This window comes from Onychomys torridus, chromosome 13 (genome assembly GCF_903995425.1).
Source record: "Onychomys torridus chromosome 13, mOncTor1.1, whole genome shotgun sequence".
NCBI lineage: Eukaryota > Metazoa > Chordata > Mammalia > Rodentia > Cricetidae > Onychomys > Onychomys torridus.
This window is the reverse complement of record NC_050455.1, coordinates 70890301-70912096: the sequence shown is the minus strand read 5'-3', so window position 1 is coordinate 70912096 and position 21796 is coordinate 70890301. Positions and strand designations below refer to the sequence as shown.

General features: G+C 41.0%; 1 protein-coding gene across 2 annotated transcripts in view; it reads left to right on the top strand.

Moving 5' to 3' along the window:
* Znf236 (zinc finger protein 236) overlaps positions 1–21796 on the top strand; it is a 96769-nt gene that overhangs the window by 31478 nt on the left and 43495 nt on the right. For both annotated transcript variants that reach the window (XM_036204582.1, XM_036204581.1), the window contains exons 10-13: positions 9783–10055; positions 11038–11241; positions 17273–17414; positions 17969–18229. In XM_036204582.1, coding sequence (XP_036060475.1) covers positions 9783–10055; positions 11038–11241; positions 17273–17414; positions 17969–18229 — 880 coding nt within the window. The remainder of the gene's footprint in view (positions 1–9782; positions 10056–11037; positions 11242–17272; positions 17415–17968; positions 18230–21796) is intronic.

Genomic DNA, 21796 nt, shown 5'->3' with positions numbered 1-21796 from the left:
GGGGCATGAATTGTTGTTAGATTGCTTTTCCTGCTTTTGGTTGGTATATGGAAAGGTGATTACATGTATTAATTGTGAATCCAGCAACTTTTTTTTTTTGAGACAGGGTTTCTCTGTAGCTTTGGAGGCTATCCTGGAACTCGCTTTGTAGACCAGGCTGGCCTCGAACTCACAAAGATCCGCCTGCCTCTGCCTCCCGAGTGCTGGGATTAAAGGCGTGCGCTACTACCGCCCGGCCAGCAACTTTTAATGTCTCTTTTTGTGGCAGTTCATTTCTAGATGCTTTTGTGTTTTCTATGCAATTTTTTTAGATTTTTTTTTTGTTTGTTTTATTTTTGTTTTTGTTTTTGTTTTTTTTCTTTTCGAGACAAAGTTTCTCTGTGTAGCTTTGCACCTTTCCTGGAACTCACTTGGTAGCCCAAGCTGGCCTCAAACTCACAGAGATCCACCTGGCTCTGCCTCCCGAGTGTTGGGATTAAAGGTGTGTGCCATAACCGCCTGGCTTAGATTATTTTTATTTACTATTTATTGATCTCTATATCTACCTATATCTCTATCTATCTATCTATCTATCTATCTATCTATCTATGTATCTATCTATCTATCTATCTATCTATCTATCATGTGTGTGTGTGTGTGTGTGTGTGTGTGTGTGTGTGTGTGTGTGTGTATGGTATGTGTGTGTAGGTCAGGGTATTAACAGCTGAAGGGGTCCAGGGATTGAACTCAGGTCAGACTTGGTGGTAAGTGCCTTTATTCACTGAACCATCTTGCTTGGCTCCTTTTAAAATTTTAATTATGTATCAATGTGTATGTCTGTGTGTGGGTTATGTGCATGTTAGTGCAGGTGCCAAGGGATGCTAGAAGTGTCTCATCTCTTTGAGCTGGAGCTACAGGTGGTTGTGAGCCATCTAATGTGGGTCCTGGGGATACAGGTGGTTGTGAGCCCCCTGATGTGGGTCCTGGGTCCTCTGTAAGAGCAATGTGTAGTTCTAGCTGCTGAACCAGCTTTCCAGCTCCCAGGTAGACATTTTTTCCCCCCTTAAGACAGGATTTCTCTGTGTAGCCTTGGCTGTCCTGGAACTGGCTCTGTAGACTAGACTGGCCTCGAACTCATAGACATCTACCTACCTCTGCCTCCCAATTGCTAGGACTAAAGACGTGCACTACCACCTCCCAGCCCCGTATAGGCATTTTTATTGTGTAAAAGCAATGGCAGTTTTGCAATTCTTTTTTGTTTGTGACATGGTATCCTCGTATAGCCATGGCTGGTCTAGAACTCATTATGTAGCCCAGACTGTTCTTTAACTTGCTTCTGTCTCCCAAATGCTAGGACTGAAAGCATTTATCACTGTATTTGGCTAATTCATTTTGTTGTTGTTGTTGTTACTGTTTTTGAGACAGGGTCCTACATACAGGTTGCTTTTAGGTGAAAGTCCAACTCAGTCTCCTAAGTGCTGGGATTATGGGTGTGCTCATATCTATCCTACCTGACTAGTATTTCTGTTCTTACTGTATCAGTTTGTCCTTCTCACACATGTAGTTGGAGTTTTCTCCAGTCCCGCTCGCTTAGACCCAAGTAAACTCACAGAGACTTATATTACTATAAATTGTATGGTTGTGGCAGGCTTCTTGCTGTCTAGTTCTTCTATCTTAAATTAACCCATTTCTATTAATCTATGTGTTGCCATGTGGCTTGTGGCTTACCGGTACTTTACTCTTGCTTCTCATGGCGGCGGCTGGCAGTGTCTTCTGACTCAGCCTTCCACTTCCCAGAATTCTCCTCTCTCCTTATCCCACCTATACTATCCTTCCTGCCTGGCTACTGGCCAGTCAGTGTTTTATTTATCAATCAATCAGAGCAACACATTCGCAGCATACAGAAAGACATTCCCAGCACACATGGAGCTGTATAGATGTACTGACAGAAGTTTGCTACCTTCTCAGTTTTAAGGGAATGAGTCAGATTTAGGAAATGCTCTTCTATGCTTATTTTGCCAAGTATGTTCTTTGTACTCATGTTGAGTATTACCAACACCCTTTCTTTTTCTTTATTTTGTGATCATATTGTGTTATGTTTACTACAGAGTGTGGTAAATTATAGTCATTGGTTTATTAATGTGAAACAAATCATGTTGCATTTAGGTTAAAATCCTCCCCTATGCTCTTACCCTGAATGGAAAGAAATAGGGACTGATAGAGCCAGATATGCTAGGTGCTGGACTCCATCCTTAGCCCTTCACCTAACCTCACCCCATCCATTTATTTATTTTTTTAAAGTAACACATTGCTAGATTTGATTGGCCTTGTTATTTTAGATTTTTACTTTAATATGTATGTGTACATCTGTTGGTAAAAAGAACTATATAGCCCCTACTTTTAAATCATTTTATATCATTCCATTGTGGAATACACATTCACATTAAAGTAGTTTAAAGAATTGTGATTGATATTTACAAAAGGCTAGTTTGACAGAGTCTACCCATTTTGTGCTTGCACACATAAAAATGAAACTTTTTACTTTATTTAATTTCATTTTTACTAAGGCTAACATTTTCCAGTCTTATGGCTTTTAGATCAGATCTGCCTTAAAGTTCCCATAAAGAGATTGAGGTGCTTGAATGGTCCTGCCATGGCTTTTGATGCAGAGCAGATCAGTGAGCAAGAAACTCTTTGTCTGTTGGTTGCTCCACTTAGTAGGAGTTATCCACAGTTTACAGATGATTCCAAATGAATACACTGCAGTAAGCCTGAAACAGTGTTAAAAATCCCAGCATTTGAGGGAAACAGAGGGAGATCTAGTCCTTATGGCCTCTTTCCCTGGAAGCAGAGCTGGGAATAGTTTTTTGAAACTTTATCATGGACTGCTGACATATTTCACAAAGTTATAAGTCATCTGTAGAGCATCTTTACATAATGCCAGCATCCTTGCTGAGGGTGCTTGGCATATCTGAGGCCATGTGTCTGCACAGCTTGGTAAGCCAACACTGGTAGTGTTTTCCAGACCGAGGTTTATGGTAAAGGTACCAGAGAACATTCAGATCTCCCTGGTCCATTGGTGGCTCTCCAGAGTTTCTGCTGATCGCAAGGGAGAGCACCTTTCTGATATTTGGACATGGATATTTGGCTTCTCTTTGGATGACAGTAATCAGGCCCGTGACACACTCTGCTGCACAGTGAACCTCCAGAACTGATTGAGGGAATAGAAATTAATGTCTTTGCAGCCCCTGTCCTTCCAGTGCTAGTCACAGTACAGCTCAACACTGAGCTGAGGGGTGAGCACCTGTCATCATCAGGATCCCTGATGTGTCTTGTCCCGCCTTGCTGCTAGTTGAGAAGAAGGAGCTTCTGGCTCTTCCTTCTATCATTGAACATGTGACTGATGAGGTGGTTGAGACAGAACTTCTTACCCTAGATAAATACTGTAGGCAAGTCTGTGGGCATTTTCTTAATTAGTGATTGATGGGGGAGGGCCCAGCCCATTGTGGGTGGTGCCATCCCTGGGCTGGTGGTCCTGGTTTTATAAGAAAGCAAGCTGAGCAAGCCATGAGGAGCAAGTCAGCAAGCAGTACCCCTCTATGACTTCTGCACCAGCTCCTGCCTCCAGGTTCCTGCCCTGTTTGAGTCCTGACTTCCTCCAGTGATGAACTGTGATGTGGCAGTGTAAGCCAAATAAACCCTTTCCTCCCCAAGTCGCTTTGGTCATGGTGTTTCGCTGCAGCAATAGAAACCCTAAGACAGTAAGTAGTCTGGTGTTGAAGAAGCACATTAACTCCATTTCTAAGAATATCTTTCTTTCTTTAAGTATTTTGAAATTTTATTTTAAAGTATGTATGTGTCTGTGTATGGGTATGTGCACATGGGAGCAGGTGCCTGTGGACACCTGGAGGTGTGTCTGAGCCACTGGAGCTGGAGTTTGTGAGCCACCTGACAGGGATGCTGGGAGCTAAACTCTGAAAGAGCAGTGTGTCCTCTTAATGACTGAGCCTGTCCACAGCCCTGCTGAGAATATCTTTTGTGAACCACACCTGAGACTTGCCAAGAACTCCCGGAGCAATCCACAGAACTTTTAGAAGAGCCATATTTTGTGGTCTGCCTACTCTTGGGGGCTTTGCTGGTCATCTGGCATCTTTAATAGCCTGGTTGAGAAAGTCTGCCAGAGATGCCATGTGTTCATCTTGTGTCAGCAACAACTTTTCTAACAGAATTTAAAGCTGCTCCGTTGCTAAGGCAGTGGACTCCTTGGTGCCTCTGCTATCTCATGAACGTCTCACTGTCTGTAGTTTGCACCCCACTGTCTCACCTGAATAAACAGGTGACCATCACTTACCTCAGTAGAGGAAATGCTAGTCATTTGTGTTCAGAGCATCCTCAAGGATGCATTGCTTGGTTTCCTGAGAGTGGATACATCTGGAAACCAGAAATTTTCTCTGTTGAGACCGATCCAAGAAAGCTGTTGGTGCTCGCAGGATGTGTTGAGGTTCAATTCTGAAGTTTTCCATATTTGGCAAGAGTTGATTTTAAAATTAAATTAAAATTTTGATTTTCATTTTTGTATATGTGTATTTGTATGAATATATGTCATGGATGTGGAGGTACCTGTAGAGGCCAGAAGAGGGCAACTCCCCTGGAGCTGGAATTACAGGTGGTTATGAGCTGCCTGGTGTGGATGCTAGGATTTGAACTCAGGTCCTCTGCTAGAGCAGGAAGCTCTCTTAACTGCTGAGCTGTCTTGCCAGCTCTCCTAACAAGAGTGTCTGCATATTTGTGATAGAAGCTGACAGTAACCGAGTTATACCCTTTGAAGCACCATCCATTGGACCATCCTCTGAAAGCCCTGCCCTATAAGGTATTGCACACACATGTAGCAGGGTCACTGTTACAGTTCAGCTGCCACAAATCATGAAATCTGTTCCTGGAACCTGTAGGATTGAGATCTTGGCAAGTAGTAGCAGGTAGCAATATCTAAAGCATAAGTAAGCCAGTTTTAACGGTGATATCAGCCATTCTTCTAGTCCACAAATATGGCTTCATCTTCAGCATCGTTTGAAAGGTGAATTGTTTCTCATTAGTTTCTTCATGGTAGACAATGTGCTTACATCTCCATTGACTTTTGCTGATATAGGCTGCTTTGAAATACCAAGATTCCCATAGCAGAATTGCCTCGTGTTGAGAGCAGGATCATCATGAGTTAGCCACTGCAATGTCAGGACCACTTTTGTTTCAGCAGCTCCAAGTGCGTCTTAAGCACTCTTGATATCCAGTCCACATCAGTGAATCCAGCTGACTCTTGGTGACTGTCCTTCTGCACTTGTGAGCCTGAAACATCTGGCCAGGAGGGCGACATCTTTCTGGTGAGTGTTGGCAAACCAAACACGCTCAAGTACTTGATTCAAAGACTGGACTAGTTTCACTTTGTCAGTAGAGTCCAATTATATTTTCAGACACACCATCCCATGCATCTCCCACAGCAACTCTATTGACCTGTGATCTAGCACTGCTGTTCTTGTTTTTGAAGCTGAAAACCATTAATGTGTTATGTGGTCTGGAACTTCAGCATGTGATTGCCAGGTGTCTGGGAGAATCCCTTGATACTTTGGATAAGCCTAACCTTTTCTCTGTGGTAGTTAATTTTGATTGCCCACTTAGTTGGATCTAGAGTTGTCTTTGGAGATTAGAAAGCATCTCTCTGGGTTTGTCTTTGAGAATATTTCCAGAAAGGATTAGAGGCAAGACCCATTGAATGTGGGTGGCACCATCTCATAGGCCCAGATAAAATCAAAGTGGGAGGAGCGTGGTTGGGTTGGGCCTTATTTGCACTGGATAGGAGCTGTTTTGTTCTGCTTTGCCTGCCTTATATGGTGGACTGGTACTTCTGAAACTACTGGGTAATAAATATTGTTGTAAGTGGTTTGTGTCAAGCATTTTGACACAGTGCCAGGAAGGTAACTAACACCGACACACTATTGTCTTCTTTTGTTTTTTGCTTTTTGGTTTTTTGAGACAGGGTTTCTCTGTGTATCAGCCTGGCTATCCTGGAACTCACTTAGTAGACTAGGCTGTCTTCAAACTCACAGAGACCCATCTGCCTTTGCCTCCCGAGTTCTGAGATTAAAGGCATGCGCTACCACCACTCCATACTGTCTTCATTTGTGATGAGAGTTTTCTCATTATACAAAGTCTACCTCTGACACCACAGAAAACCGAGGCAGCTTCCCTGTCACCCCTCTTTATCACCCCTTTACACTGCCGGGGCCGATGAACAGGGAGAGCCCACCTTGTCCTTTCGTTCTCTGCTGTGGCTGCTGCTCATGTTGGAGATGGAGTTCCCAGGTGTTGTCTCTTGGGAAAGCTGTTTGATGAGTGAGGAAGACAGAAAGGTTTTGGCATCCAGTACCTGGCCACAGGGTCCAGTAGTAGAGAGCCACTCCCTGCTAGAGAAGTTCTTGAGCACTTTTCTTCCCTTGGAGTTAGTCATTGTGAGTTCAGGTATCCATCTTAGCACTTCTGATGTTTCCAACTGAAGACCTGCCCTCCTGGAGATAGCTGTCACCTCGAGGGACTTTTTGATTCCTTGGAGCTTGGTGTAGTGTTTGCCATGGGAAGCTGGGAGAACAGGAGAACAGACCTCTTTGAGGTAGCTGCACTCAGGCTCCTGGACTACAGGGGTCTTCATCTGAACCCCGAGTCAATCAGTTAGCACTTTGCATGTCAGCTTGTTAGCTTTCTCATCTATGTTGGGGTGAATGATTGCAAGGACAGAAGAGAATTGAGTGAGAAAGTCTGTGTAACGTGGGTAGCATGGTGTCTAACACATGAGTAACAGAACTCAGTGAGTACACATGGTTAGTGTCTAGAAAGGAGGAACTTGGTCATATCATACCTCAGAAGATGCAAATGACCTAGGAAAGGTGGAGAAGCAGTTCTTCCTTCTGTGAACAAAGGTGCAATTTATGTATTTTGCTTTTCAGGTTACTTTTACCACATGATAAAAATTTCCTGGTTATATGCCATAGTTTTATGGCTGTTTCTCTGTTTATTTGACCTGCTCACTATTCACTAAATGGATATGATTATTTATCTTGCACTCACACAATATTGCAGCAGATGTTTGTAGCTCATGTTAATTTATCTTCAGGTTACATTTCTAGAAGTAGCAAAGGTTTCAAATAATAAATTCTATGAACATTTTTGTTAATTTTATTCATTTTTATTTTTGTGTGTGAACATTCTTAAAAGGTTTTAGTTTGAAATAATTCCAGTCTCAGCAGAAAGGTTTAGAGCACAAAGGATTCCCCTATAGCATTCATCCAGATTCTCCAGAATGAATTTTCCAAGTGATTCGGGGTACACCCTTTCACTGTAAATACTTTGATGCACATTTCTTAAAGGAAAGGATGTCTTTCTGTGTAACTATACATAACAGTTGATGAACATCAGGAAATTAAATTTGATTAATAATATTACCCCATCTGCAGATCTTATTCAGAGTTCATTCTTTGTCAGAAGGTACATGGTACATTCATTCTGTTGTTTTCTGCCTTTAAGATAGGGTCTCCTATAAACCTTGTAGCTTTGAACTCTGTAGCTGAATATGACCCCGAACTCCTGATCCTCCCCCACCTCCTTCCTAGTGCTGAAATTACAGGTGTGTACCACAGCAGTTGCTATTTTGTATATAACTTGAAATTTTGATATGTATTTACAGTTTACTTTGACTAGGTTGAGTGGAGTTATTTGGAATACTGGTCTCTTAACAGTGTTTTAAAGGGATTGTTACTAAATTTTAGGACTGATAGGCTAAAAATGGTACATTATGTAGTTTCAATTTATATTTTCTTTTAAGGAACAAGGTGAGAGAACCACCCTGCATGATAAGAAGTGCCTGCATTTTTATGTTGCATTTATTCTTGTACTTTTGTATTCTTTTATTGTTTAATTCTTGGACCTTTAAAAAGTGTAGTATTTTCTTATCCATTCTTCCTAGTTAGCCTTTTTTGTCTGTGTGGGAGAAATGTTTCATGTTTGTAAAGCTGCAGTTTTCAAACATGTTCTGCATTTCAGGCTTTGTGACATTTATACTTCAACAATGTGACAGAAACATGGCTCTCTCTCTTTAAATTTTTAAATTTTATTTGATTATTTATTTGTGTGTGTTGGGTGCTTGTGTAGCAGTGTGCTTGTTGGGGTCAGAGAATTACAGGAGTTGGTCCTTTGCACCATGTTAGCCCAGGGGTTGAATCTGAGTCATCTGGTTTAGCCTTCCGACACTTCTTCCTGGTGAGCAGAGCAGTCCGGTGCTTCCACACCTCTGAGCACAAACACCACTGTTAAGTTGGTTACTTTGGCTTGCCAAGTTTAGTGCCACCTTTATTGAGTGTCTCCCTCCAGATCTAGTTGGCTCTGGTTTTGCAGACTGTTCTAGTCTCCTCCCTCAGCCATTTCCTTCTATATTGATAAGGTATAGTCAATTTTTCCTGGCTTTGGACTTATTTGTAAAAGTTAACACTAGATGCCGAGTTTTAGAAAATTAACTTTCATCTTGAAGAACCCGATCAGAGTGTATTTGAGGAAAGCACTTGCCCAGCTAGGGAAACTTACTTAATGAAGATCACATTGGAAATCTGGATTCAGTTTTTCTTTTTTCCGAATATCTACATCTTATATTTGAGATAGCCTCGGTGCTGTCAGTTTGCAGTCCCTGTTATAATTTAGTCATAGAAATAATTACAGCTTGACAGTTTTCTATTATGTCCTCTTATAGATCGAAGTACGTATTTTTCATGTCCAAAACTAAACCTGATCTCTAGGTGACTTCTCAGGTCTAGCGAATCTGTACTCTAGTTCTGTAACTACTTCCTCTCCCTTTCTTACTCTCTCCTCGTTTTCTTTTCTGTCTGAATAATTCTTGAAAAGAACGTTATTAGAGCTTTCTGTTTTCAAATGATTTGCATTTTTATGAGCTTGTCTTTGTCATTTAAGATGCTCAGTAAATCTCAGGCATCTTCCCTTCTGTTCTTGTCCTTCAAGTTGATCATGGAGTTACTTTTAAACAAATACTTATTAGTTGAGAGTTTCATATAAGGTGCTTTGAATTCTACTCATCCCTTTCCCTAACTCTGCCCTCTTTCAGCAGCTGACAGTTGCCAATAGCTCCATGGCTAGTGGGTAGGATTTCCTGCCTAACTTCCTTCTCCAGGCTAGGATTTAGTCTGTCTTGGCTTGTACAGGTTTCCTGCGGATTGTTGCCAACTACATGTACTATATGTACAGTGGCTCTGCTGTGTCCAGAACACATCGTTTCCTTATAGTAACCCACCACCTCTTATGCTCTTTCCTGCCCTCTTCCTTGGTGATCCTTGAGTCTTATCGGGGTGCAGTTCCATTGAGGGCTGAACATTCTTCAGCCTATTACTCTGCACCATCATGGAGTCATTTGATCACACTTGCTGTCCTTCTTATCCAGACTGAACTCTGTTCTTTGAACCCTGATTTACACATTACTGCATGTTCATTTAGCTGCCTGAAGTGGGAATTACAAATTGCATCTTCAGGGAATTTTAGGGCTTTCTTCAAGATTATTATCCTTGATAATGTTCATAATGTAGAGCTTTCATTTTTCAGTGATGGATAGTGTGTCTTTGATGGAACGCTTATAGCTTCCCATTGATGCAGTGAGCTGCTGTAGCCTGCCTCTCCAGGAGACGGGACACTGCAGGACCTTTATGTGCTACTATAGTTTCTAGGTCATCTGGACTATTTGCTTTTCCTTGTCTCTGCAGGCTCCATTCGGGAGGAAAACGGGGTTCGGTGGCACGTGTGTCCCTACTGCACAAAGGAGTTCCGGAAGCCCAGTGACCTTGTGCGCCACATTCGCATCCACACTCATGAGAAGCCCTTCAAGTGTCCACAGTGTTTCCGGGCCTTTGCCGTGAAGAGCACACTGACCGCTCACATCAAAACTCACACTGGCATCAAGGCCTTCAAGTGCCAGTACTGCATGAAGAGCTTTTCCACCTCAGGGAGCCTCAAGGTGCACATCCGCCTCCACACAGGTGTGCTGATGCTGGTAGGGGTGTGGCAAGTGCAGTGGCAAAACTCTCCTAGGTCTTTCTTCCCTCCCCCTCTTTTGATGATTTGTGACCTCGATCCCCATGGAAACAAGGATATGGTGGGAGAGGCATCAGAAAAGTAATATTATAAATCAACACATTGGCAGTGGGTGGGAAGATTCCTATGGGAGACCTGACTTTGCTTTAGACCCATCAAACCTAGAGGAAGAGACATGTATTCTACAATCTCAGGAGGCATGTATACCTTAGTTGGGGCTCCATATATTCATAAGCAACAGTGTTATTGAGATAAAAAAATTCATGAAGTACACAGCATTTTTATTACTCTCCCTACCTCAAGCTCCATATTCACTGGCAGTCATGAGCCCAGAACTCCTTTGCTGGGCTGATTGAGGAGAGTGCAGAAGCTCAGACTGGCCTTCTTTGTTATCTTCATTTTCATTTCCTACTAAAACTATGAGAGGAAATTACTTTTATAGAAGGGATACCATAGTGGAGGATGATGGCATGTCTCTGCCTTATCATTACTACTTAGTGACAGTTGCCTTTTATTGCTTCTTTACAAGATACCAATTGTTGTCTGAACACTGGTGTGTCTAATCTCAATTGCCTCCCAGGAAGAGTGTCTTTCTATTTTATGCATGTTAGTTGGAGAGACAGGGCTGACACAGTTTGGGCTTATTCAGGATGACTTGTTATTTGAATGTGCATATTTTACAACTTAAGGATTTGTCCTTAAAATAGCATATGTCCTTTCTTACTTGAAAAGCTATTGTGTAGCTTAACATCTATAATAGTACTAATTAAAAGCAAGAAGACAATAACAGATTTATAAAATACATGAAATCCCAAGTGTGGAACAACACATAGTCAAGCCTTTGAAGTGTTTTATATGGACACCTTTATGTTGTTGTTGACATGTAATTCCTTGAAATAATTCTAAAATGTCCTTTTGTTTTATTAGGAGTTAGACCTTTTGCTTGTCCTCACTGTGATAAAAAATTCCGAACCTCAGGCCATAGGAAGACGCACATAGCTTCCCACTTTAAACACACGGAACTGAGGAAGATGAGGCACCAGCGCAGACCTGCGAAGGTTCGGGTTGGCAAGAGCAATGTTCCTGTCCCCGACATTCCTTTGCAAGAACCAATTCTCATAACTGACTTAGGTAAGAGTGCTGTGGCTGATCAGGTGCTCTTCCTTTGGGACCTTGTGAGGGATGTGTATATACTGTGGTGTATGCAGGAATACCTAGGCATAGAATTGATGACGTTGTCATTAGAAATTGCTTTGTTGGTCTAGCATGTTCCACAATCAGATTAAAATCTTAAAGTGCTGTGCAAAATGTGGTTTTTGTTTTGGATAAATAGTGTGAAAGGAAAAGTAGTCTCATGTGAGTCCTCATTAAAGAGGTACTTCTGCCTCTGTGGATCCATGAAGGTGAAGAGGAATGTTAACGTAGAACACCCAGTGCAAGTTATTTGTGTCTTTGGATTTCCATGGAGTGTGTCAGAGGTTCCTGTTCTGGCTGCTCAGTCTTTGTATTAGAAAAAAGAAGAAACTCGACCTGTTTCTAAATTTGTTTTACTGTCACTGATAGTAGAATTAAGACATAATATGATTTTATTAGCCAGTGGCACATTCCCTGTCTTTCTCACAGATGGCACCAGGCCATCTCTCTCTCCAGGGCTTCTTTTTTCTTTTTTCTTTTTTTAAATCAGTTTTCTACATGCATTGGCTCACAATTACAGCTCATTACCATCTTTTATTTCCCTCCAGTTCCTACTGAGCTTCTTCTTCCTCCCAGCCTGCCCCCTTCTGCTTCTCTGTCTTTATTTTATGCAGACATTATGCAGGAAGTCATCTCTGTTGTTCATCTCTGTGTTCATAATTGCAAAGCCCATGCCATTCCCAGAAGATAGTGTTTCACAGCAACCCTTCCCATCTTCCAGCTCTTCCTTCTATATTCCTTCTTCCATCATGTTCTCTGGATCTTGGATAAGGGTGGTATACATGTTGCATTTTGTCTGAGGTCCAAACAGTCAGTTCTTCTCATCGTTTTTGACCAGTTTGACTTTTACAGGCCTCTTTTGGAAGGGCACTCATCTCATACATGAGGGCTCCACCTCAGTGACTAGTCGTCTCATGCACTGCTCCCTTCTCAGTACTGTTACATTGTAGTTTAGACTCCAACATCAGATTTCCATGGGGGCGCAAACATCTGGACTGGAGTATTCATTAGGTTTTACAGGTAGATTTGCATTTTATGCAGTCTCCATATTAAGTAATTTTTCAATTCAAAGTAATCTAACCTGAGCAAAATTAATACCAAACATACTGTGACTTAGTATGACAAGGGTTAAGGGGTGTATGGAATTACATCTTAGGTTGATGTAAGTTATAGCTTAACAATGAGATGATCAATATAGCCATTGACCCTTTTAAAAGATTTATAATTTTTAAACTTATATATGTGTTTGTGTATCTTACTGGACCTATACAAGTGAGTGCAGGTGCACACAGAGGGCCTAGAGCTGGAGTTATAGGTGGTTACAAGCCACTTTGATATAGGTGCTAGGAACTCAACTTGAGTTTTTTACAACTGCATTGTGTCCTCTTACCTGCTGAGCCACCTCTCTAAGATCCTCTGAATTTTCATATAGCTAAGATTATGACATAAAAATATATAAGCCAGAACAACTGAGAAGAGAAACATTCAGGTTCTGAAATATAGGGAGACAGATCAGTTAAACACAGTGCATTTCTTTGTTTTTTGTTTTTGTTTTTGTTTTTGTTGTTGTTGTTGTTGTTGTTGTTGTTTTTTTCTTTAGAGACTGGATGCCCTGTATTTCAGGCTTTGGATAACTTTAAACTTGTTAGTCTCCTGCCTTCACCCGAGTACTGGGACGGTGAGCATGCACTGTCACTGTTCACAAGGCCTAAGGGGCTGAAGGCAGGGCTGTGTGCCTGCCCGGTCGGTGAGCACTCTCCCTTGAACTGTATCCTCAGCCCCATAGGAGGTTTCTTAGAGTGATATCATCTTTTATATCCAAATATGTACTCTTAAAAAGGCATAAAATAGTTCACATTCTAAGGTATAGAAAAGCTTCAATAAAACCTGGGAACTTAATGTGAGTTATAATCTTTGATTACAGTTAAATGAAAATATAAAAGATGTCTAAAATTTATTTATGAAAAGAAAGACTTAAAGTAAGTCATTTATTACAAATGGGAATAAACATAGTGTATGGTCCAAAGCTGTCCTCAGAAAAGTAAGGCTATTGAGTGCTTCTTGTTAAAAGTAAGAATGAAATACATAGTGTTTTTCTCTAAAGATCAAATGACAAAATGAAAAAAGTAGCAGGAAGTTTTATTAGTGTGTAAATAATTTAAGATAAAGTAGTGATTTTATAAAACTTAAAAATAGTAAAGTAGATAGCATGACTTGTCCACAATGAACTAAAGTGAAAATGAGAAAATCTACAGGGAATGAAAAAAAGCAATGAATACAAATGAGATTAAAAAGTGCAGATATTCTACAACTAGTGGAAAAAGCATTTGAAAATTTAAGTGAACTGGCTCTTTTCTGGTGAGCGTACTCACCAGGACTGATGTTGTAGGGAATGGAGACTACCAATGCTGCAGATGACAGACAGTGGAACTCTTCGCCAGCACACTCTTCTCTAGTGTGAGCTCTGCCAGGCCCGGGGAAGTGTAACTGTCCCATAGATCATTTCTGAGATAGGCAACACGCTGAATACTAGCATAGGGGCTTGGGTTTCTTCTGTAATTTACAAAACAATGTCTAATATGCATTTTCAGGTTTTAAATCAGGTTAAACATCTTTGGATTTCTGTGTTTGTTTTTGTTTATTCATTTGTTTGTTTTTTGAGACAGGGTTTTTCTGTGTAGCCCTGGCTGTCCTGGAACTTATGCTCTGTAGACTAGGCTGGCCTCTAACTCAGAGATCCCCCTGCCTCTGCCTCCTGAGTGCTGGGATTAAAGGCATGTGCCACCACCGCCCTGCATATTTAGTATATTTAACAATGACTAAAACAGCAAACATAAACTCAAAAAATAAACCACTATACATTGATGTTATTTTTACATATGACAATTAATCCAGATATTGCATATATGTGCTAAGATGCAAGTTTTATTTCATACACCTAAATCTACACACCACACACACACACACACACACACACACACACACACACTGTAACTGTAGATAAGAATACAGGTTGAGGATTCTTAATCTGAAGTATGAACTGTTTCATAATCCAGGCATTTTGAAAATGAAAGGGGAAAATTCCATATCTGTTCTCTTGTGACAGGTCACAAATGGCAGAGATATTAAAATTATTTTGTGAAATTATCTTCAGCTTGTGTGTATACAGTAAACATGAAAAATAATGAATTTTGTCTTCAAACTTGAGTCCCATCCCCCCCAATGTTTTTTTTTTTTTTTTTTAACTACATCCATGTAAAATACCTGAAATTCAAAACATTTGTTTCAAATCACTTTGAGTAGGAAGTACTCAACCTATGTGGAGATTATTCCCAACTCCAAAATTTAGGTGCTTGTTATTCTATTTAAAGCCTAGATCCTAACTTTAAAAAGCATATAAAGTATACCCAAGAAGCTCGAGCAAAATATCATCTGGCCGTGCTATAACCATGCCATGCTATAACCATGGTAATGCTCAACCGAGGGAAGCCTGAGAGCACCCTCACCAAGGGACAACTGCTCTTGACCACACTCAGAACCGGGGTCCAGTGGCAGTGGACACAGAAAAGACATCAGCTTCAGTGACACGTGAGTCCAGCCTAGAAATCAAATCTCGGTTAAGCCAGTCACATGGCCCAAAGCAAAGTGCCCTAGACCCCAGCTTTTATGTCCATCAAAATAGAGGAAGGCAGTGTTGAGAGGTTTGGGGGAAGGAATTGAGGTTCTTACACAGCTCTAAAAGTTCTGAAAAATCTTTGACCATATGGATCTATACTAGCAAACAACTTTCCTTAAGAGGTGAAATTCCTTTTTTTTTTTTTTTTTGAGATAGGGTTTCTCCGTGTAGCTTTGCGCCTTTTTCCTGGAACTCACCTGGTAGCCCAGGCTGGCCTTGAACTCACAGAGATCTGCCTGCCTCTGCCTCCCGAGTGCTGGGATTAAAGGCGTGTGCCACCACGGCCCGGCGGTGAAATTACTTATTACAGTATATTAATGTACTCTAATACTACCTAAGGTAACAGTTTGGGTATCAAACATTATGCTGAATGTAACCAGACTGACCTAAACAGTCCATCTACCTCCTCAATGGTCAAATAATTGTAACAGTGCCCTTCCAAAATCTTCCCTGTCCTGTTTGTATCAGAATTGATCCCACAGCCAAAACTTCTCTACAGCCCCTAAAGAGCCAACTCTGCCTAATATATTCACATCCATTAAGGAGAGATAAAGGATCCCAATAGTCTGCCCTGTGCAGCTAACACTAAGAACTGTTTCCCTCCTGTATCTCAGCGAGGTCAAAAGGAAAATTCCACTATTACATCTGTGAAGATAAAGAACAAAAAGTTCTGTAGAATAAGAGATTCACAAACTTGAAGTCAAGAAACCCAAAGTTCAGGTAATGGTGTGGTGACATACACTTTTAATCCCAGCTCTCAAGGCAGAGGGCTTATAATTAGCCTTGTTTTGATAAACCTTGTCAGAACAAAATTAGCAGAGATAAAAATGAGAACTACTTTATTTAATGGCCTAGAGGAGGGCCCCTCCCCTGCCTTCTAGTCCAAACCCCTCAGGTTGTTTTCGGGACTCACATACTTGGAAACCGTTTCAGAGACTGTAATTACATGCAGGAGGAGGACACTGAAGTGCTACTGTGTGTACTAGAATTGTGCACGTCAGTGTTGTCACCCATTCAGAGAATACCCACAGAGCCCCGGACAGAATTACAGTAGAGTTCTGTGTTGACAGCTGGGGAGGGAAGCAGGAGAATGTCACCTGCAAGGACCTGCGGAAAGGGTTAAGGTCTGCAGAAGCAGAAGCAGTGACTAGTTTTAGGGAAACGTATTGGAACAAGGGAGATGATGCCATCTGGAATAACTTAGAAGTCTGTATCAGGTATAAGCAGTGAGTTTAGGGAAAAGAGTTGGGACACAGTTTGCTCTTTTTAGGAAAGCCAGGAAAAATGGTATGTCTTAAAAGATGCATAGTTGCTTTGAAGTTAGTGGCATTGCTGAGGGGTGAAGGAGGGTTGGACGGCAGAGTGTTGGCAAGTGTGTGCTTCGTCTTGACATCAGGAGGGACATTCCAGTCTTCCTCTTAATGTTCCAGATAATTATTCAGTTACTGAAGTTTGACAACTAAGTTTGTGTTGGGTTGTGTGCGTAGCCCAAAGGCATTATCACTTTGGGTTTGCTAGTGATCAAACCAAGGGAATCCTTTATTTAATGAAAGCGTGTAAATCTTGAAATACATAGGTCAATAATCTTAAAAAGTGTTCATATATGTATTTTACTTTATGTACATGTTTTGTCTACATACATGTAGATGTACCACATGTGTGCTTGTTAGAACTCCTGGAACTGGGGTTAGGGATGGTTGTGAATCACCGTATGTTCTGGGTATTGAACCCAGGTCTTTTGCAAGAACAACAAAATCCTCTTAAACATGGAGACATCTCTCCAGCCTCTAGTTAATTATCTTGCCATTCACAAATACCTCTTTAATAAAACCTTTGGGGAAAATGCTGACCTTTACAGAACAAAATGTCATGTTAGAAGTAGTTCTGTTTTGAGTTTATTATTGTACTTCATGCAGTATTCATAATAGATACAGAGATATTTAAAATCCTGACAAAAGTTTTGGATGTACATATATAAATTCCATGTCAGCTCATGTATATTTTGAAAGTAAATGTAGAAAGCCATTAAATAATGGATCTGGAATCCAGTGTATATTTATAATAATATACACATTCTTAAGGGACAGAAAATAGCATTGGATAATTATTTCACCACAGGCATTGAAGTGACTTGATTAATAGATGACAGTTCACGACATAATTAATATGCATTGTTGTGACACTGGAGCCCATAGTCCATTGGAGTTCTTATCTTTAGCTTAAAGCAGATGTCTTTACATAGAAGTAATAGCACTAACAATGAATTATTCCTGCTTTTCTTTGGATTTGTAGGTCTTATCCAGCCCATTCCAAAAAATCAATTTTTCCAAAATTATTTTAATAATAATTATGGCAATGAAGCAGATAGACCATACAAATGTTTTTACTGTCAGCGAGCATACAAAAAGTCTTGCCATCTTAAACAGCATATCAGGTAAGGTCTGAGGGGAGGCGGAGATTGAGTGCAAGGGTTACAGAGAGTCAGTGATCTAGAGACTAAGGGTGTAGGGTGGTGCTGGGAGCTTGTGGTTAAAATATTTTATCTGACCAAAAAATAGTGATTTGTGACTTTTTAAATTCTTGAATATATTCATTCAAATGTTTTAGTCAGAAATTGCCCCTGAGTTTTATTTATATTCCAATTATATTTTGTGTTTGCAATTTTCAGCATTTTTTTAAAAAATTACAATGTTTAACTTTTTCAGATGTACTCACCAGAGCTTAATTCTTGACGCTAGAATTTGTTCACAGAGGTAGTGTGGTACTCTGAAAATGGAACTCTGCAGAAGATATGTGTTTTCACTTCAGTGTGTGCAGCTCGGTGTCTGTGAGCAAGTCACACAGCTGAGTTCTCAGATTTGCTCACATAAAGTGTACGAAGGGAGACTTTTCTGCTTGCCTTTAAAAGAGTGTCATAGAGTGAAGTATGAGTTACACTTGTTATGAATGTGTAATAAATATATTAAGGGTTTTTCCCCTGCTTTTTAGATCACATACGGGTGAGAAACCTTTCAAATGTTCTCAGTGTGGTAGAGGCTTCGTCTCTGCAGGAGTGCTCAAAGCGCATGTGCGGACACACACTGGCCTGAAGTCCTTCAAGTGTCTGATCTGCAATGGAGCCTTCACCACAGGGGGCAGCTTGCGGAGACACATGGGCATACATAATGACCTCCGCCCCTACATGTGTCCCTATTGCCAGAAGACATTTAAGACCTCCCTAAACTGCAAGAAACACATGAAAACCCATAGGTAGGTGTGGTGTTGATGTGCCTGCTATTTAATTATCTTCCTAATTCCCAGATGTGGGGGGAATCAGGTGAGAAGTCATTGTCGGATGCCTGTATTGTTCTAACTTGGAGTGTATTGGGTTGAGAAATTTGGCTGTCTATGCTTAGGGATTAGTGAGAGCCATAGATGACAGCTTAAACTTCGCTGTGATGGCTCCTGCCTATAATCTAAGGACAGGAGAGGCTGAGGTCTGTTCAAGACCAGACTGGGCTAGAGAATGAGACTCTGTCTCTAACAAAGAACCCAAACCAGCCCTAACACACACACACACACACACACACACACACACACACACACACACACTCTCTCTCTCTCTCTCTCTCTCTCTCTCTCTCTCTCTCTCTTGCCCCCTTCCTTCTTTCCTTCCTTCCTTCCTTCCTTCCTTCCTTCCTTCCTTCCTTCCTTCCTTTCTTTTAAACAGGGTCTCCTGTATAGCTCCAGATGGCCTCAAGGTGCTGATGGCTGGGGATTACACATGTAGCTATCACCATACCCAGTTAACATTTTTACTCTTAATACTGGGGCAGTCCATATTAGGCTAAATGCCTTACTGTAAACTCTTTTTTAAGCTGGTAGTCAAAGGCTAGCTCTAACATGGCTAGATGGGGAAGATTTTTAAGAAGAAATTTTACTCAGTCCTGTGATTTATAGGTTTAATACCTCTTCCCCCCCCCCCCCCGACAGGGTTTCTCTGTAGCTTTGCGCCTTTCCTGGATCTCGCTTTGTAGACCAGGCTGGCCTCAAACTCACAGAGATCTGCCTGCCTCAGTCTCCTGAGTGCTGGGATTAAAGGCATGTGTCACCACTGCCCAGCAAAACTTTTGTGTGTGTGTGTGTGTGTCAGTGCACATGTGTGCTATGATATACATGTGGAAGTTATGAAGACAGCTTGTAGGAGTTGGTTCCCTCCTTCCACTGTGTGGGCTCTGGGGCTCAAATTCAGGTTACCAGGCTTGAATGGGAAGAGCTCTTACTTGTTGAACCATTTCCCTGGCCTGATTTCTAGGGTTTATAAATGAATTTCAGTGGTATTCTAATACTGAATTATAGACCATCAGTCTCAGATATGCTATGAGCCTGTTGTTCAACATAACCTTTATTTTATTTGGTACAAAGCCAGCTTAGCGGTGATGGATGTGATATAAAAAAGGCATGTTTCTGACCAAGGACTGAGGCCAGCATTCCTGTGAAGCATTCTGTGCAGAGCATATCTGCTCATCTTAAGTGAGGGCTAGCCTCAGCCCACCATGGAAGAATGTTAAACCTGCTGTCTGGGAACACTGACAACATTTCAACTCAGATGCATCCACCTGCACATTCCCTAAAAGACAGCCCCCCCCCCCAGTAGATAGGTTAGCTGAAATAGGTCATTTTGTTTTGTTTTGGTCTTTTCCCGACTCTCAGCACATTTAACAAGATGCATTGACTTGATTCTGAAATATTTAGCCAGGAAGTTACTTGCTGCTACGGATCACCCAGGCAGCATTGTATTGGTGGTGATGTAGTAGACCTCAAAGTTGCATGTCTGGCTGTGCCACATTGCAATTTGTGGAGGTGATTCAATGTTGTGATGTGTTTGGGACCTGGGAGTCCCTATTGATGGGATTGTTTAGTGCCATTCCCACTTTGGAGTAGGGTGGCTCACAAGCTATAGAGAGGCCTGGAGCATAGGAGTTGGGGTGCTCTGTGGCATGGTAAATACTATTTTCGTTAGGAAGCCAAGCCTGTAGAGTGTACCTTCTGTGAAAATGTTGAGAATACAGGTTTCGGACCTCTCTTGATGATGGTCAGTGGCATTATTACTACTCTGGGTCTCTTGAATTAGGTCAAATATTTTTGGTCTGTGGGTCATGGTTACTCTGAGGGAGAATGCATCACTGTGTGACTCTGCAGTGTGTTAGAGACCAACCAGCCTGTCATACTGTACATAGGTATCGACTACTTTTCTCTTTCAAATTTTGTACATTTGAGTTGTCCTACAAGGAGAGATATATCCTGTGTTTCCTCCTTGGTCTATTTTGGAGTTCCCAAAATTTAATACACATTTATATTAAAAATACAGGAGAAAGCCCAAGAGACCGCAACCCTACATAAAGAAGTCCAGGCAGCTAAGGAATGCTGAGAATGGGAGCAAGTCTTCCCCAGGGAGGAGCACACTCCTTGTTCATTCAATACTAAATGGTTAGCCTTGAAAATATGCATAGAGTAACATTATTCAAATTGAGCAGGTTATATTTATGTATTGAAAAAAATATATATATATATACACATTATGTAGCTATATATACATATATGTTATGTAGCTACAATTAATTTTTTTCTGAACAACTATGACATGTGCCATTTATTTATTTATTCATGCTCTTTTTAATTTTTTTAAACAGCTGCAGTTTCCCCTCCCTCCTCTCCTCCCAGGCTCACCCCTTGCTCCCTTTTCCCCCACCCCTCCCAATCCACTCCTCTTCCATTTCTGTTCAGAAAATAGCAGGGCTCCCATGATTATCAACAAAACATGGCATATCAAGTTACAGTAAGACTAAGCCCCCCCCCCTTGTATTAAGGCTGGACAAGGCCACCCAGTATGAGGAACAGTGTCCCAAAAGCAAGCAAAAGAGTCAAAGACAGCTCCTGCTCCCACTGTTAGGGGTCCCACAAGAAGACCAAGCCACACAACTGTCACATAAACACAAAAGACCTAGGTCAGTCCCATGCAGGCTCCCTGGTGCTACAATTAATTTTTAAAAGGCTGTGAATTTGAAAGAAAGCAAGGAGGTAGGGAAGAAGGGATGAGGGAAATGATGTGACTATTATAACCTCAAAAATTAAAAGAAATAACTTATAAATAGACATACATGAGTAGAAGTAAGATTCATAAAAACAAAAACCAGGCACCTACAGAAGGAAGCAGAAGCCCCATGTGAGACAGTCCCCAGGGAAGGATGGACAGATGACTGTTGAAGTACAGAGACCTGCCGTAGGGAGTAGACATGTTTTCTGACTCCTTGATGTTATGTGTGCATTTGTTATCTGCTCTGTAGTGAAAGGAATTGAGAATTGAGTTGGCTATTGAGAAATGAAGAGGCAAGGTTTTGAAATCTAGATACATGGAGACTCTAGAGTAGAACATATACATTTTACAGTTTGTGGGCTTAACTGTGCACATAGGAGTTATCTTAGGTTCTTTGTATGGTACTAGCCAGTTAATTAGGTGGTTGTTGTAGTTTTCTTAAAGTTCTTGGATTTTTACACTAAATTCAATGTTCATCTTTCTCTTTGAAAGAGAAATTGTTGATCCTAAGCAATATATACTGGGTATGTTTTATATATGTAAATATTGCTATGAATAGCATTAACATGAGAAAATCAGAAAGGACTCTGCCTGATAGTATGTATTTTGAAACACACTGATTAGCCCATTTTATTAGTTGATTTCATCATTGATATGGCAAGTACCTGACAAACCAGTTTAAAGGATGTATGATTATCTTACATCACAAATCAGAAGCTCATGGTGGTCAGCCAACACCA